This window comes from Aphelocoma coerulescens, chromosome 15 (assembly GCF_041296385.1).
Source record: "Aphelocoma coerulescens isolate FSJ_1873_10779 chromosome 15, UR_Acoe_1.0, whole genome shotgun sequence".
NCBI lineage: Eukaryota > Metazoa > Chordata > Aves > Passeriformes > Corvidae > Aphelocoma > Aphelocoma coerulescens.
In genome coordinates this window covers 5,445,197-5,463,021 of record NC_091029.1, presented here as the reverse complement: position 1 = coordinate 5,463,021, position 17,825 = coordinate 5,445,197, and the positions used below count along the sequence as shown (strand labels likewise).

At 55.3% G+C, this 17,825-nt stretch overlaps 1 protein-coding gene and 1 long non-coding RNA gene across 3 annotated transcripts in view; both read left to right on the top strand.

The window, feature by feature from the left end:
- Nucleotides 1-227: 227 nt before the first annotated feature.
- On the top strand, nt 228-2,150 carry LOC138119208 (uncharacterized). 2 transcript variants are annotated; one of them, XR_011155437.1, is made up of 4 exons: nt 228-316; nt 446-548; nt 871-1,049; nt 1,234-2,150. It is a non-coding gene; the product is annotated as an uncharacterized lncRNA (long non-coding RNA). The 2 variants fall into 2 exon arrangements; XR_011155436.1 differs by having other exon boundaries at nt 871-2,150.
- Nucleotides 2,151-8,012: 5,862 nt separating this feature from the next.
- MN1 (MN1 proto-oncogene, transcriptional regulator) overlaps nt 8,013-17,825 on the top strand; it is a 31,764-nt gene continuing 21,951 nt past the window's right edge. Inside the window, exon 1 of the mRNA XM_069030980.1 lies at nt 8,013-11,481. Within this exon, the coding sequence (XP_068887081.1) occupies nt 8,052-11,481 (3,430 nt within the window). The 5' untranslated portion in view covers nt 8,013-8,051. The remainder of the gene's footprint in view (nt 11,482-17,825) is intronic.

Sequence of the window (17,825 nt, the reverse complement as noted above, 5' to 3'; positions counted from 1 at the left end):
TGAGAGCCTCCTCCTTGTTGCCTGCTGTGGGCAGAATTCAGCGTGCAAACCCTACCACAAAGTTCTGGCACACAGAGTAGTTTTAAAGATTATAATGATAATGTGTCAAGCCCAGGTTTTGGAGGCAGATTTTCAACTGCTTCCACCTGAGGAATGCTTCCTGCATGAGGACCCTTAATGTCACTTAAGTGAAATCCTGTGTTGCTGTCCCTGTCTCCTCAGTGGCTATTTGAGGCCCTGGCAGTAGAGCCAGGAGGGTGCCTGGTGTGAGGGGATGTGGTTTGCTTTGCAGCACACCTGATGACAGAGTCTGGAGGTATTTCTGCCACTGCCCTGTGCCTTTTTCTGCTGGTACTTATTCTGATAATTGTTCCTGTAGTCACTCTCTTCTGGTGCTCTTTCCCCACTTTTGCAAGTTATGCTGTGTTTTTTAAAACCCTCTCAGCAGGCACCAGCACAGCCCCAGATGCGCTGCTGTTACCCTTTAGGGACAATATCTGCCATCCATGCTTCAGAGGAGCCTTGGATTTCTCATTGCTATAAGCACAGTAAGCCCTAATTTAATTTTAAAACTTTCTTCCTCAGGTTGGAGATGTGTTTCTGTCCTGAACCCCATCTACCTTTATTCTTTCATTTTTCTCTCAAAAACTACACATTCTTTCTGGTTGAGAATTGCATATCCAAGACACACAAGAAATTCGAGGTACTTGTTGAATCTGGACTTTGTAGAGCTTCTCCAATCCCGGCTAAAATCTTGATACGCTAATTTACCAAATTTCTGCTTTATAAGCTCGGCTTTAGCACCCTCTAGAACACCTAGTGCTGTTGCTCCTTTTGCAAAAGGCTCTGTCTCCCTTGTTTCTCACACAGAGACACGGTCCAAGGTAAATTAAGGGAATGTGATTAGCAGGACTTCTGAAAAACCCAGTAGTCACTGGCTGAACTGTACCATAAAAAGAACCGAGCTACACCAACATGGGAAGTCCCTGAAAAAGGCTGGAAGCAAAATGACCATAATTGAAATCTGAAAGCAGCAACTTCATAAAGAAGTAAGCGAAGAGGCGGCTCTTTGTAAATGATGATCTAAAAAGTGTTCTGGGTTGTGAGACCTCATTTCAAATGTATTCATTAAATAATATTTGAATCATTTAACAGTTTGAACTCTACTGCACTGCTAATATCTTCAGGGGATTTTTTTTCTTCAGTAACAAAGGTGCCTTTGTTCCTGCTCAGTGCTCGGGCTGTGCCTTGGATATGAGTTGGAAACCTGATCACCCGACATCACTCCGAGGCTGCGAGTACAATGTGAGTCGTCTGCAACCCGGATTAAATCAGGCCCTTTGTACAGATGCTGAGGGGCCGAGATGGTGGAGGAGCGATGGTTATGGGCAGCAGGAGATCGTTAACCCTTTGTGCCTCTGGCGGGGAGATGGGAGGTTTAGGGGAGGCTGTTGGCGAGGGGCAGGGGCAGCTGTGGGGAGCAGGCAATTGTGCCAGAGTAATTCCTGCTGGAAAGCAAATAATTCCTTAAGTGGGGCAGGTGAATTTATGCTGCTGGACCTGGTGCTTGCTGCCTTGGGATGCCTCTTCACTACAGTGTGTGGGCAGGGGCACTTGATTTAAATTGGAAAAGTCAGGACTGTGAGCCAAGGTTCACCAGTGGCCTGGGAACACACGTCGTGCTGTTAAGCCTTATGAAGTAACATGATAAATAATAAACACAGGAGCCGCTTTATTTGCCTGCTGGCTTTGAGTTCTGGGCCCCACAGAGCATCCTTGTCACCCCAGGATGTGCAGTGTGTTCTGCAGCAGAGCCAGGAGATGAGGGGCTCTACAGGGAACCAGAGTGTCCCCCAGCCCTGGTGGCCAGAATGGGATGGATGGCAGCGGTCAGCAGGGGACAGTGGAACATGGGGGATGCTTGGACACGCAGCCCTGGGGGAGGTTCTCCGGGAGAAGCCAACCTGGTGCCCAGTGGGTGACATCCTGTGAACCAGTGACCTCCAAACCCGCATCCAGTGGCCCGCTGTGCTCAGCACTGTCCTGACAGGGAGGCAAGAGGAGGACGGGACTGCGGCGTGTGGCATCCCAGGGGATGGCAGGATGAGGAGAGGAAGCACCAGGGTGAGTGCTCCCGGGAAGCTAATGCTTAGGGGAAATTAAGTCATCAGGACTTTATAAAACACCCTCTGGCTCTCTCCTTTCACAGTAATTCAATTTATAAGATGATGAAAAATGAATTAACTTTGGTGGTTTTCTGGCATCACCCACAGTGAGCCAGACTTTCCAGATGCTCAAAGATTGTTCCTGCTCCACCACGCTTACATAAATTCCCACCTGGTTCAAGTTTAGGAAAACAGCAGAACAAAGTTGGTCACACAAACTCCACCATAAAACACTGAGGAGAGTTAAACACCGATTAGCCATACAGAGAGGGGCCAGTTTTTATTTGTTTCACTGAACTATTTTAGGAAACATAAAACTTTTACTGTTCCTGTAGCCAAACTAATTCCCTACTTCTGTCTATTTCTGTTGCGCTGTGTATATATATATAAATAATTTCTCTTTTTTTAAATATCCCCTTCCCAATGGAATGCCTGATCCTACATGTATGGTTTAGAGATGGGAATTTGAAGGGGAATAATAAAAGCCCAAGCAGTGGACTGTGCTATGGAGAGGAAAAATTGCTTTAGGGTTCCTATGCTTTTACTAATGTACACTCTCAGTGTTGTATGATTTTAGCAATATCTTGGTTTTTCATCATCCAAATTGTATGTTCAACCAAAATGTATTTTGGTGTTCATTATATGTACACCAAAGTGCCCCATGTTCTGCAAATGTTTTCACCTAAGTGGCATAAATGGGACCCAATATACTAAATTGGTGAAAAAAAGCTGCAGCAATGGAGAACTCTACCAATATTGTGAAAATATCATGATCCATACTGAGGTACCTGTAAGCCCAAACAGGAAAAATACACAGCTTAAGGTTGCAGCCATGTAAAGGAACTAAACCAGCTGACCAACCTTGTAGAAGAACCCAACAGGAAAATCCCTGTGAAGGGAAAAATTCTGAAATTGCTCTCGATCCCTATGGGAAATGACTGAGGTGGTTTTAGTCCTTTAACTCTGTTTATTCAGCTATGCATTTTTAAAAATGGGAAGCAGTAAAGTGTCTGAAGGAATTTGGTTCGGTCTTTCCAGAAACCACATTGTTGGTAAAACTAAGCATGAAATCTTTACACCGGCAAGGTGAACTTCCCAGAAACTGAATGCAAATCAGGTTTCACAGATGAAATTGTCTTTAATCTCAATTACTAACCATGTCACCTGCAGACACTCAAGCAGCGAAGGCCAAGGAGTGACAGAGGTCGGATCGCTGGAAGTCCCTACATGTTGCCTTTTAGCCGGTGCCTCCCAGCTCAGCAGCTGTGCTGGCACCAAGTCCTGGGAGCCTGTGAGGCACCATGTGCCACAGCCTCTGCCCACAGCCTTCAGCCTGCTCTGGGCACAGCCTGAACCATGCCGGGCTCTGGGAACTGCCCAGAGCAGAGCCCTTCCACACCCAAAAGTCCTTCTGCTCTCGGGAGCTCAAGCAGATGCACACAGACCGACGGGATCCCCTGTGGAGCGACGCCTTCCCTCGGGAGCTGGCTCTGCACTCACAAGCTCATCTAATGATTTTACACATTTGCCTCCTGCGTCCGTTCCACCACCGCGTTCGCTGTAGTTTGAGAGAGAGGAGATGCAATAGTTTCCCTAAACTGTTCCAGGCAGAAATGCTGAAAACTTTTCTGAAAATGACAGCTGCCAGATTTGGAGACCTATTTTTCAAAAAATTCCAATTCCTTTCACCAAATATCCCTGCTAGGAAGAGAAATCCCTGCCAAGAGAAACCCATCATCTCTTTTGCAGGGTGGCTGTTGGGAGCCTCTGCTCCAGGGACAGGGCCCGTCACGGGGGCTGCTGTGTGACATGGAGCAGGTGCTGGTGGCACCACGGAGGACAGGGGGAGTGACTCCAACCCATGTACCTGAGGCTGCACTAATGGCATGGCACCTTTGGAGAGCTGGGAGTGCAAACACCGCAGAGAAGTGAGCTTGGGTTCCCTCCATGTCAGGGTTTAAGAGGCTCTTGCTAAGGGCTGGCTGAGCTAAAGTGTCTTGAGCATATGGGCTTATTTTGTGCAGTTTCTGTGGTGGTTTCTTCGTTAGATTTTCGGTGGTAATGAGCCCACACAGTAGATTGCTGCAGGGAGAAAAAATCATTCTGAATAGGTTTGCTGAATAATTATGAACTGAGCTGAACTCTTACATTTGCTTACTAATTGTATGGTCCATGATGTTTTATGTATGATGCATTCATTTTGTTAAAAAGGAATTTTTTTTCTTTTTTTTTGCTGAGCAGCAACTTTTCTCAGTGCAAGTTAAACTGACACAGTGGAAAGAGCTGGATTTAAGTCTAATGAATTGATGTTGTTTGAATTATTTTTTTTTAAACATCAGTCCTACTATTTGGTTTTCAGAGCTTGCAATATGAAACCCAAAATTGTGCTATTGTCTGGAGAGTTGAAATAAATGAACCCCCTCAACTTTGGATTTGGCAGGCACAATTACCATTGTTAATTTAGAAAATAATCCCCGGCAGCTACAACTATTTAAATGATGCTTTTCCTTGCTTCCCCCATGATGACCAAAATCCCAAGACTGAAAGTAAAAATACGTTTTATAAAACACACTTTTCACTGCTTGGTCTGATTGAGGGAGGCTTCCTTCTCCTTGGCTGGGGGCTGCGACCCTTTGTGACACAGGTGACCTGGTAGTGCTGGCCACAGCCCAGGGCCACGCTCCCACCAGCGCTCCCAGCCCCGTGCCGGACAGTGGGAGCTGTGGGGCAGGTTGGCAGCCGTGGGTGAGCTTAGCCCAGAGCACACCTCAGTTAGAAACAGGGGCTGAGCCACCTTCCACAAGCACACCACGGGCCAGCAGAGCTCTGCAGCTGGTGTCCGACCTTGCCGTTCCAAGCATCTCACTGTTTTTACTGTCAGAATACTTAGGCTGAGATTATTTCCATGTTTGCCATTGTCCACTTATAGACACCAGCTGGCTCCCACCAAAGTCCACAGAAGGAGTGGTGCTGGGCGAGCTGGGCCAAGCCATGGTGGGCATCTGATGTCCCTCTCCAGCGAGGCTGCGGTGGCTCTGGAGGGAGCGGGGCTGAGCCCTGGTGCGGCGCACGGACACTCGAGACCCCGGGTGCAGCCCCGGGCGTGACATCGCCACTGGGCTCAGGGCCGTTCTGCGCCCACGGTGAAGAGCGGCCCGGGAGGGAGTGGCGGTATTCCGGTGCGGTGGGCTGCCCGCCCAGGGCCCCCAGAAAAGCGGCAGGACGGGCCGGGGAAGGGAGTGGCGGCGGTGCCGGTGCCCCAAGATGAATCCGGGCAGCCGCTCCCGGCGACTCCGCCCGACGTCCCCCGCACCCGACCCTGTTCTCCCACGGGCAGGAATGCTCGGGGGTCTCGGCCCGCGCCGTCCGGACCGACTGCCCGCCGCTGGGGCGGAACGAGGGCACGGACCGTGGGGCGGAGCGGGGGCTTTCCGACCGCCGTCCGGGCGGATCGGGGGCGGGGGCACGGAACGGGGCACGGAGCGGGGCTCGCTGGCCGGCGGGGGCACGGAGCGGGGCACGGAGCGGGGCACGGAACGGGGCACGGAGCGGGGCTCAGAGCGGGGCACGGAACGGGGCACGGAGCGGGGCTCGCTGGCCGGCGGGGGCACGGAACGGGGCACGGAGCGGGGCACGGAGCGGGGCACGGAGCGGGGCTCAGAGCGGGGCACGGAGCGGGGCACGGAGCGGGGCACGGAGCGGGGCTCAGAGCGGGGCACGGAGCGGGGCTCAGAGCGGGGCACGGAACGGGGCACGGAGCGGGGCTCAGAGCGGGGCTCAGAGCGGGACACGGAGCGGGGCTCGGAGCGGGGCTCGCTGGCCGGCGGGGCACGGAGCGGGGCACGGAGCGGGGCTCAGAGCGGGGCACGGAACGGGGCACGGAGCGGGGCTCGCTGGCCGGCGGGGCACGGAGCGGGGCTCAGAGCGGGGCTCAGAGCGGGGCTCAAAGCGGGGCTCAGAGCTGGGCTCAGAGCGGGCTCAGAGCGGGGCTCAAAGCGGGGCTCACAGCGGGGCTCAGAGCGAGCGGGGCTCAGAGCGAGCGGGGCTCAGAGCGAGCGGGGCTCAGAGCGAGCGGGGCTCAGAGCGGGGCTCGGAGCGGGGCTCAGAGCGGGGCTCAGAGCGGGGCTCGGAGCGAGCGGGGCTCAGAGCGGGGCTCAGAGCGGGGCTCAGAGCGAGCGGGGCTCAGAGCGGGGCTCAGAGCGGGGCTCAGAGCGAGCGGGGCTCAGAGCGGGGCTCGGAGCGGGGCTCAGAGCGGGGCTCAGAGCGGGGCTCAGAGCGAGCGGGGCTCAGAGCGGGGCTCGCCGGCCGGCGGGGGCGCGCCAGGGGCCGGGTGGGCGCCAGGGGGCGCTGTGTCCGTTCGGAAGAGCCGCTCCGACGGCGCGCACGCAGGCGCAGAGGGGCCGCGACGGCCGCGGCGCTGGGGGGAGCCCCGGGCGCGGGGCCGCCTCTGCCCCGGGGCCGCGGCGGGTGCGGGGCCGGGGTGCGGGGCCCCGGTCGGTGCAGCCGTGGGTCCGGGCCGGCGCCCGTATGCAGGGACGCAGCGCTGAGGCCGGCGGCTCCCCGTCTCTCGCTCAGTCCCTCCCTCCGTTGCCGCCGTTCCCGTGGCGAGGGGCGAGACATCCCCTTCGTTCCTTTGTGCCTCGGCCGCGCCGCGCGTGCTTCGTTTTCCACCCCGGTGCCCGCCCCGCAGCTCGAGCCCCGCGTCCCCCCCCTCCCCCCTTGTCACTTCGCTAAGTAATAATTTCCACGTCCAATTCCATTTCTTCGCCAGTTCTGAAATCTCCAGGCCATCAGCAAGGAGGATAGTTCACATGAAAACTAATTACACAAAATCAATATTTAATCACAGCGCAGCATCCTGATCCTGCAGAAAAAAATCCCGTTAAAACTCTCCTGCCATATACAAACAGTCCTCAGCCGCTTATTTATAGATCTCATTTTTTTTTTTGGTGGGAACAATATTCATTACTATTTCTTTAAACTATCGACATGTGCATCCGCGAGCACCTGAAGCACCGTGTCCCGCCGGCGGTCTGTGGGCCCCCGGGCCTGGTGGGTGTTTGTCTCTCCGGGGGAACGGGGTTGTGACTCCCCCCGCTGCCGCAGCGCCCGCTCCCCGCGCGGCTCCGTGCGGTGCCCGGCTCGGGGTGGGCCGGCGGGGCCGCTCCTGCTCCCGGCTCGGGGCTGCCGGGCGGGTTTCGCCCCGGCGGGCAGCGCGGCCGGTGGCTCCCCACACCCGCCACTTGGTCCCAGGTCCAGTGCCCCCAGCCCCACTCCTGGGCCCCGCTCCGGGACCCCGAGGCTCCGCGCACCTCCCCGTCCGCCCGCGCTCCGTGCGCCGCGGGAGCAGCGGCGCCGCCGGGCACGGGGGGCGGTGCAGGGCGCGGTGCGGGCGGGGCGCGGGGCCGGCGGCGGAGCCACCTTAACGGCAGCCCCGCCCCGGACCGCGGCGCTCATTGGCGCAGCCCCGATGGCTGAAATTCATCGCTGAAATGCAAAACTTGTTGCTGCTCCGCCAGCGCTGGGTGAGAGCGCGGCAGCGCGCGGGGAGCGCGGCGCAGCCCTCGCAGCGCCCGCCCGGCCCCGCGCCCCGGCCCCGCCGCCGCCGGAGCGCTGCGAGCCGCGGGAGCGCACGGCTGGCCGGCGATGCGGCGCGCAGCTCCCGGGCGCCGGAGCCTGTGAGCGGCGGCGCGCCGCCCCGTCGGCTCTCGGGCAGCAGCGAGCGGCGAGCGGCGGGGTGAGCGCGGGCGAGCGGCCGGTGCCAGCGGCGCGGCAGGATGTGAGCGGGGGCGGCCGAGTGGCGCGGAGCGGAGCAGCGGGGAGCGGCGGGCAGCGGGACGGCGGAGAGGCGCGGAGCAGCCATGCCCTGCTGAGGAGCCGCGCAGGATGTTCGGGCTGGAGCAGTTCGAGCCGCAGAACAGCGGCCGGAGCGGCGGGCAGGCGGAGCGGGGCTTCGGCCAGCCCGGACTGAGCATGAGCGCGCACTTCAAGGCGCCGGCCTTCCCCGGCGGCGGCCCAGCGCCGGCGGACCCGGCCCTGGGAGCGCTGGGCGAGCCGCCCCTCCTGGGCATGAACATGAGCCTGGCCGGGGACGCCTACGGCTTCCCGGGCCGCGGCCCCGCCGAGCTGCACGGTGGCGGCATGCAGCCGCCGGTGCACGGCTTCTTCGGTGGACAGCAGCCGCACGGCGGCCCCGGCGGCGCCCCCCACCCGCACCAGCACCCCCCGCACTTCGGTGGCGGCTTCGGGCCCGACCCCGGTGCCTCCTGCGTGCACGGCGGGCGCCTTCTGGGCTACAGCGGCGCTCTGGGCGGGCAGACGGCGTTCGCCGACGGCTACGAGCACATGGCCGAGGGCCAGGGCGGCGAGGGCTTCGGGCAGCAGCGCCCCGGGACCTTGCCCGATTTCCAGCACCACGGCGCCGGCGCCGCCAGCCACGCCGTGCCGGCCCCCTGCCTGCCCCTCGACCAGTCCCCCAACCGCGCTGCCTCCTTCCACGGGCTGCCGGCGGCCGGCTCCTCCGAGCCCCACGGCCTGGAGCCGCGGCGGCTGCCGGCGCAGGGCGGCGTGGACTCGCTGGAATACAATTACCCTGGCGACGGCCCTGCCAGCCACTTCGAGCTGCCCGTCTTCTCCCCGTCGGAGCCGGAGGGGCAGCTGCCGCACTACGGCGGCGGGCGGCAGGTGCCGGCGGGCGGCAGCTTCGCGGGGGCGCCCGCCCTGCCCCGGGCGCCGGGCATGGCCGTGGCCAAGGCGCACCCGCCGCAGCAGCACGGCGTCTTCTTCGAGCGCTTCGGGGGGGCGCGGAAGATGTCGGCCAGTCTGGAGCCGGGGGCCAACGCCAGGCACCCGCTGATGCAGCAGCAGCAGCCGCCACCACCACCACAACCACCGCAGCAGCCGCCGGGCTTGCTGGCCAGACAGAACTCCTGCCCGCCAGCCATCCCTAGGCAACAGCAAACAGAAGCCAACGCTCCCAACTCCAACCTGCAGGACAATGGGCCCATAATGCAGAACCAGCATGCACAGTTTGAATACCCTATTCACAGACTGGAGAACAGGAATATGCATCCCTACACCGACCCCGTGTTTAATATGCAGCACCCTCCTCCGCAACAGCCACCAAATCAAAGACTGCAGCACTTCGATGCCCCCTACGTGAGCGTCGCCAAGAGGCCGCGGTTTGACTTCCCCAGCACTCCTGGCGTCGAGCGCTGCGCCTCCTGGGGCGGCGGCATGCACGGCCCGGCCATGGAGAGTCACCTTTCCCCGACGGCCTACCCTGGCCTGCCGGGCGAGTTCACCCCGCCGGCACCTGAGGCCTTTGGGGGCCCATTGCCTCACGGCGGCCCTGAGCACCCGGCACTGGCGCAGCGCCAGAACGCGGCCCTGGTGATGAAGCAGATGGCCTCGCGAAGCCAGCAGCGCCTGCGGCCGCCCAGTCTGCAGCAGCTGGGGCATCATGGTGAGGTGGGCGCACCCGGTGGCCTGCCCCCGCCAGCCTTCGAGCGGGAGGCTGGTGGCGGCCGCAGCTTCGATCCGCCGGCGCCGCACCTGGCCCCCGACAGTGCCTGGTTCGCAGGACCACCGCCACCTGGGGAGCTGCTGCCGAGGCGCTTGGCAGCGCCCGGGTTGCCGGCTGAGGCAGCCCCCCACGAGCTGGGCCTGCAACCGGGGGGCCCTGCCGTGCTCTTCCGGCCGGGCGGCACTGGGCTGGGGTTGCAGGAACCCTTGCGGATGGCAGGCGAGGGGCCAGCACAGGCCCTGCCATCTCCCGGCGTCCACCCGCCCTTCACACCCACAATGGGTGGCCTCTCGCAGCTGCAGTCACCAGGCAGCGGCGTGGCACTGCCCAGTGCCCCTGCTGAGCGCCGTGGCCCCGCCGACTTCGCCGCTCAGCCCGGCTTTCCCTTTGCGGCGGCAGCGCGGCAGCCGGCGGCCCACGGGGCTGCACCTGCCCTCAGCGCCTCGCCAGGGGCCTACCCACCACCCCCGCCCGAGTTCCCCCCGCCACCCCCACCACGGCCCACTGCCAGCAAGCTGGGTGCCCTCTCGCTGGGCTCCTTCAGCAAGGCGGCCAGCAAGGACAATGTATTCGGGCAGAGCTGCCTGGCTGCCCTCTCCACTGCCTGCCAAAACATGATCGCGAGCCTGGGTGCTCCCAACCTCAACGTCACCTTCAACAAGAAGAGCCCGGCCGAGGCCAAGCGCAAGCTCAGCCAGGCCGAGCCCGACCCGCCGCCTGCTGCCCCGGACTACTTCCCAGCAGGGCCACCAGTAGGCGGGGGTGGCGCGGGGAAAGCGGCGGGTGCTGCCCCACTGCTGCCCGCGGAGAGCAGCCTCTCACCCGGCTATGCGCTGGAGCCAGTGGCCGGGGGTGAGGGGAAGGCGGGTGGCGGGCGGGGTCGGGGTCGCCGGAAACGGGACAGTGGGCACGTCAGCCCCGGCACGTTTTTTGAGAAGTTCTCAGCTGCGGAGGGTGGGGGAGCCGGTGTCAGCCCAGGGCAGCCGGCAGTGCCGGTGGCGGCGGGGGGCCCACCGGGGGCTGCGGGTGCTGAGCGCGGTGGAGGCACCCCTCATGACAAGCCCCTGACCTCACCGTCCTGGGGCAAGGGCAGTGAACTGTTGCTGGCGGAGCAGCCAGACCTGATGTCCTCCCTGGACAGCGGCATCCAGAGCGTGACCAAGTCAGACGGCAGCTCCCCGCACGTGGACTTTCCCGACGAGGTCAGCACCAGCTATGGCAACGAGGACGAGGTGTCCTCCAGCTCCGACAATGCCACCTCCAAGCCCACCCGTAGCCCGCTGCTGGGTGGTTCGCCCAAGCTGCCCCGTGGGGAGCACGCACTTCTCAACGGACAGAAGCCCCTGGCCCTTGGCCTTCTCAGTACGTCTACCTCGACCCCCGACAGCTATGGGCTCAGCACCACGGCGGGCGCTCACCCTGGCACGCCAAGCATGGAGCAGGTGCGGACCCCCACGAGCACCTCGGCCCAGGATGAGATCCACCCCCTGGAGATCCTGCAGGCACAGATCCAGCTCCAGCGGCAGCAGTTCAGCATCTCGGAAGACCAGCCCTTGGGGTTGAAGAGCAAGAAGGGGGAGTGTGCGGGGCAGAATGGGGACAGCGACCTGGGCAGCTGCTGCTCGGAGGGTGTCAAGGGCACCATGAGCACCATCGACCTGGACTCCCTGATGGCGGAGCACAACTCCACCTGGTACCTGCCTGGAGAGAAGGCCCTGATGGAGGGGCAGGAGGAGGACAAGCCCATGGCGCCCTGGGAGAAGCCCAAGCCCCCGAACCCCAGCAAAGAAGGTATCAGTTGGCCCACATGGGTGCTGGCACAGGGGCAGGGGTGGTTGTGGGCTGCTCAGGGGAGGGGATGTGGTGGGGCTGCAGCCCTGGTACTCTGGGTACACACTGGCTCCACTCCCACTCCACCCTTGGTGTGTGTCAGGTGCCTTCCCAGTCTGGGCTGGGGCTGCAGGATGCTGGGTGACTCTGCTGGGAGAACCAGTGTCAGGGACAAAGTGCCTGCTGCCTGACTGGTCTAGGTGACAACTGCCCCATGGCATCTCTGCTGCCAGCCCTGTCCCCATCATGCCTCCTAGGGAACGGGCAAGTAGGGATGCTGAGCAGAGGGGGCTCCAGTGAGCCCCAACTGAGCTCCTGGGCCTGGGGTGCTGCAGAAGGGGACTGGGGTGCTGAGGAGGGGGCTCCTGCAGAGTCCCACCAGGCACAGGGTGCTGAGGAGGGGGCTTCCACAGAGCCTGGTGCCAGTGAACCTTCCAGCCACTTTCCCAAAACTGCGACTGAGGGTTTTCCTAAACCACAAAAATGTGAGGCTGGTGGTAGTGCTGCCCCTTCAGGTCCAGGTGCCCCCTGCTTGCATTTGGAGCCCACAGCAGCGTGATACTGAACTGAACGGCTTGTAACAAATTATTTCTCATTTAACTGAAAGGCAATTTAAAATAAGGCTCTGGGTCTGTTAGTGTAAAACTTGCTTAGTTGACAGATGTTTAATTTCGACATTAGTTGTCATTTTTGATCCTTCCTTGTGTCCAGAGGGCATCATAATTCCCCAGGCTCAGGAAAAAAATATTTTACTGGAAAAACCTCTATTATAAAAGCTGTTTAAGATGAGGACGATTATAGATTCAGTTGGTTTCTATTTTATCTTATCAAATCCCTATTTTGCAACCTGCCTGGCTGTATGTGTGATTGTTACAATGGGTGCACATGCTGTACCTGCTATCTGAGGGCAGGCGGGTGGGTTTTGGTGTGCTAGAAATACATGCGTGCAGTTTACACAATATAAACTCATTATTTGTGCCTAGGAAAGGTGGTACTTTGGTACTGCAGTGTAGTTTGAAATTGTTTTCATTACCTCTGGTAGTACAGACTGACTTTTTACAGCCCTCCACATTTAGTAATTTTGCTAAGAAAGTTGGTGGTGAAATTAGAAGGGAGCTGGTTTGGAAACTGGGCTGTTTCCTAACCCGGTTCTGGTTGGCTTTGCAGCTTTGGCTTTCTGAAGCGTGAATCCTAGCCCCCACGGTTTGTCTCTTTGTTCATGTTTAATGCCCAGCGCAGGAGACTCTCATTTCGAGCAGAGTGTTTAGCATGCACGGCAGACCCGAGGAAGCCCATCAGCATTCTCCATGCTTCACCCAGGCAAGGACATAAATTGGTTTGTTTGGGGCCCTTCTTTTCCATTTTTAAATGGAGTTGCACACAGCATCCTTCCTAGCCCCTTCTCTTTTATTGTTTCTTGTACACAACATCTAGATCTGACTGGATCAATAGCTAGTTAGCACAAATCACAGTTCCTGTCACTTCTGCCTTGGCAGGCTCAAGCACATATATACGTTCTCTCACACCACACGCACCCCGTTACGTGTGCACTTTCACACACACACACACACAGATACACAGATCTCACACCGTGCTGTGTTCAGAAATAGATTTTAAAAGAATAACTTATTCTACAGATCTTGACTTCCTGGATGAAAAAAGAAATCCTGAGCAGTGATTTAATTCTGAACAGCACATTTATTAAAAGTGTAATTTGGCTTAAAATGATCTATATTTTGTGTGTGTGTGTGATACGGAGCGATGTTTCTGCAGTGTCTTTTAACAGCACTCCTCCAGTCACTTTGATCACAGCTATTCTTAGTAACAGCTAGTGAAAGAAGTAATTGCTTTCTGGTCGCGATAACCACAATGTTGGTGTTAAAACAGTTCATCACTTGGAAGGAAAACCATTTAATCAGTGTTCCTATATAAGGATATGTTTTAGTATTTCAGAAGCTTAACATAAAATAGCAAACCAGTTCCACAACAATGCAGAGGCGCTCGGGTTGGTTCATGCTTTAGTCACTTGAGGGATTTGAATGGGCTGGTTCCTGGGATGAGGAAATTTATACAGACTCACAGAGAATTTACTTAAACTGTTGTTGGAGATGATAAAGATACAATAGGTGAGACTAAACAAGCTGTTCACCTCACTCAGTAGAAATAATGTAACTTTACATTGCCATACCCCTGAGTGTGTGACACTGTGTTTAAGAAAAGGCTTTCTTTAGACATGGGCTGAGATTTTAAACCTCCTCAGTCGGCTGGGATCTGCACTGTGGTGTTTGTTCCTGCAGTAACCCAGTGTCGGGGTGGATGCGCAGGCTCCAGACAGCGCTCCTCCGAATTCAGGCAGTTCCTCGGCGTGCGGAACGCCGTGCTGGAAGGTGGGCGCCCTTTTGGGGCTGGGCAGCGTCCGTGAGAGCAGCATTAGACCCAGGGTCCTCCCCAGTGCAGTCATTGTTGGGGGCTTCTGATTTACACCTGCCGTGAGAGGGCAGGCGGTAGGGGATTTATTCCCATTGTGGCACTGCTGCGATTAGCACCGGCGGCTCCTCAGGTGCCAGGGAGGCGGAGGAAGGGGCGGTGGGTGTTGGGGGGCAGTTTCTCCTCAGTGCAGTGCTGGGCACTGTGTCCACTACCTGCCACTCTCAGCTGTGTAGTGGAGGGTCCAGCTTCAGTGCTGGCCATGAAGGAAAGAGCAGGCTCCCGAAAACACAGCAGGATCAGGAACTTCTCAAATACTCTGTTAATGCGCAGGTTATGGGGGAAACGACTTGAGTTGTTTTAATGGCTGCTCAGATTCCTTGGAGCTCACCTTTTTTCCCATAACGGCATTAAAATGATTTGCTTCTCTCTGGCAGTTGTGTGAGCTGTGGGTCTGGAGGTTGCTGAGAGCAGACACTGGTGCTGCTGGTGCCCCTGCGAGGTGTGACACCTCCGACGCTGGCCTGCCGCGAGCTCTGTGCGTGCGTTCACGTTTCGTTTCGGAATGTAGTATTAGTAATGCTGCCTGGATGTGGCTCTGCCCTGAAATGTGTTTTCTGTAAGGAGTTTTCTCTGATGCATCATTTCTTGTACCAACATGTTTTATGTGAAGTAGCTGGTAGGTTTGGGGTTTTTTTTTCCTCCGAAAGTGCTTTCTAGAATTTCATGTTTTCCTCTGCCTAGCAGCTTGAGCTGGGAGTAAGAGATAAATAACGCTGAGTCTAGAGGGGTTGTCTTGACTTCCAACACCACAGCTCTAGCTGACAAAGAATAACCAGATCAAATTCACTTAAAAATCTAGGGCTGGTTTAATGGGGTTTTGCTCTTCCTGGTTTGACTGAACCAGAACAACTTCCCCTTCAGTGAAATGTGTATCAGTATTCTTTAGAAACCCAGTAATTAAGTGCTGGTGGGGTTTTGGTTTTAGTTTTTAATTGAAATTTTGAAGGTCCCATACTGCAGATGTCAGGTGAAGACATCAGTAGGTACCTAGAACTGTGCAGGTGTTGATTGGAAAGAATGGGAATATATTCCGCTGCTCGGTGGCTGTTGGGCTCGTTGGTCCGGGCTGACGGGCACGTGCCACACGGCACCATTAGCCTTCATCTGTGAGTTTTTGTTAATATTTCATTGCTACACCAAACCCGTCACTGGAATGAGCCCACGGGCCAACCCTCTTGCCGGAGCAGCGCGTAACATCTGTGAATTACTAGAAATACATTAACAAAGGTCAAATTTGGTCCAGATGCGGCCGGGAGCCTTTGTTTTCTTTTCCTTTCCAGTGCATTCTGCTGCATGCTTTATTTTAAATACTGCCTACTTCTTTTAGAGGCTTTACCAAGGCACTGGGTTTGTTTACTGGGACCGAGTTTGTCAGACCTCTCGTGAGGTTTTTCAGGCACTGAGCCCTCACTGCAAGCAAAGTGCTGTGAGCGGCTGTGTTGTAGCGAGCGCTGTGGAAGCGAGTTCAGCGGCAAAGCTCAGCGCCCTTTGCAGCGAGGGGCCTGTGATTCCCGATGCTGCTTTGTTTGCCTCACTGGGATGCTGAAACTTACACACTTTTAACAATTTAGTGAAAAAAAGAAGCTACTGCCTTTATCTTGAAGTTACACGATAAACTCCACATACATCAAACGCACATCTTTATTAAATCATCTGAATTAGCAAGCGGAGCGATGAGGGAAGAACGCTCCCGCTGCTTATCCTGGGAGAGAGTTTGGTGTGCGTTAGGTTTGGATTTAATATGATGCTTTAAACTTTTCTAACCTGTTAAAAAAAAAATTAATTGGAAGGGTTGCCCCTGCTTGGCCTCATGTGAATGACAGAAATTCTCTATTGTTTACCTTGACTGACTATAATTTTTAATACTTTCTACTAGAAAATGGTCCTGTTTAGAAATGTTTTCCTTTGTTTTATAAACATTCTGTAGCAGTGTGCTTGTCGACCTTTATAGCAAATATTAGAGAAAGCAAGGGACAAAATTTTCAGTAGTATTTCCTCTTGCTGTGATATACTAAAATATTTAGTGCAGGAAGTGTGTAAATTTATTGGCATTTCAGTAACAACTGTGGCCACTGTTTGCCTTTGCATCCACCGTCTATCTGGCTATTAATTTTTGGTCTCTAGATTTACTTGTTCTCATTTCAGTGGGCAGTCTGGCTATGTTTGAATTCATGCAGATTACTTATCTGGTTTGCATCCCGGTGCTTCCTTGCCCCAAAATCTTTTATTTTCTGATGGCCTGTTCAGTTGCAAGGTGAGTTTTAACGGGGTTGTTTTGCACACACTTGGTGTGAGGATGTGCGTGACAGACTTCGAGGGAGATGTTTCTTGAAATTGGTGTGTGAATGTGCTTCAGATCTTTCTGTATAATGTAAAAGGAAATGAATTACACTTAGTATTTATATATGAGCTTGGATGACAGCATAGATTTATTTTGATCAGTGATGTATTACACCGTGTCTGCTCTTAATTTTTAAGGTACAATACCTGCTTTTTTTACCAATGACCTAGTGGAATGCTTGACCATAAAACTGCAAATAATATTTTGATAAAAAACGTTATTAATTAGCAATATCTACAGATACAGTTTGTTGTTACTTGTGTAGAACAAAGAGTAAGGCATCAAACAAAAATCTAACCTAAAACGATATAGTCTGCTTTTATTTGAACCAGCTGACTCCCAGCCTCAGTAGTGTTCTGTACCAGGGAGAAGTTTTGGTACAGTAAAATGCCTTTATGTGGCCATATAAAATTTTAGTACTAGACAAATTACTGTACATTTTCAGTCAGTGGTTTCTCATGTATTTCTGTTAAATCTGAGCGTGAGGAGAGTCTCCCCAGAAAGTGCAGAGCCAGCTCTAAAATGAATCTTCAGGTGGCCTAACGTGTATGCTTTGTTAATGCTAAATTTACTGAAATACCAGAAACAGTTTAGTGACATAATTTCTCAAGCACGTTGAGAATATTGAAAGAGGCCAGTCAAATTATAGGCAGAGGCCCATTCCCTGGTTTTTCTCTGGCATGGCATAGATTGTCCTTTGCGTGTTTCGGACTGGAGCGTGTTGGATGCAGGCAGTGTGGGTGGTGGGCGTCAGGCGCTGGTACCCACCTCGCCATCGCGCCGTGGCTCCGGCCGGCATCCGCCTCCCTGTCCAGCTGGTCCAGCTTTTCCATTGAAAAATCTACATCCTTGAGAAGAACAACGTTTGCACCTGTAAACACATGGTTAAGGTTTGCAGGACGTGTTTAAGATTGGTGTGTTGTTTATTTTTAAATACGAAATGATTCTTGTTTCATTTTTTTGAGGGGCGTTTTTGAACGAGAGCCTCTGTTAGTGAGGACTGTTAAGAACATGGCTGGCTGTGCACCAGATCTTGGGTAAGGGGCACGGGGAACCTAATGGAAATTAAATAGGTGAAGCTGTGGAGTCACCCAGGAAATTCAAGGTCTGCCCTCACCTTCCTGGTCTTGGTTAGATTTCTCAGCTTTTAAAATGTAATTCCGAATTTTTGCTGTTCTGTAGATAAACCCAGTTTACACACAGTGATTAGATGACTGGCTTATATAAAAATACTGCAGTTCTTTGTAGTTTGCTGCTTTTCCTTTGCCAGATGCTTTTGTGTTGATGCAGTTTAAAACATTCTGAGTTATTAGTGACCTTTTAATACAAGGGATTTGGGGGGTTTTTTACAAATTTAAATATATTTTATGGATTATGTGCCAATGTTCCAAAGTCAAATGCCTTCTAAATTTAAATCTGAGAATTGAACAGCTGGAGGTCTAATCCATTAATTTTTACAAGCTGACTTTCTTAA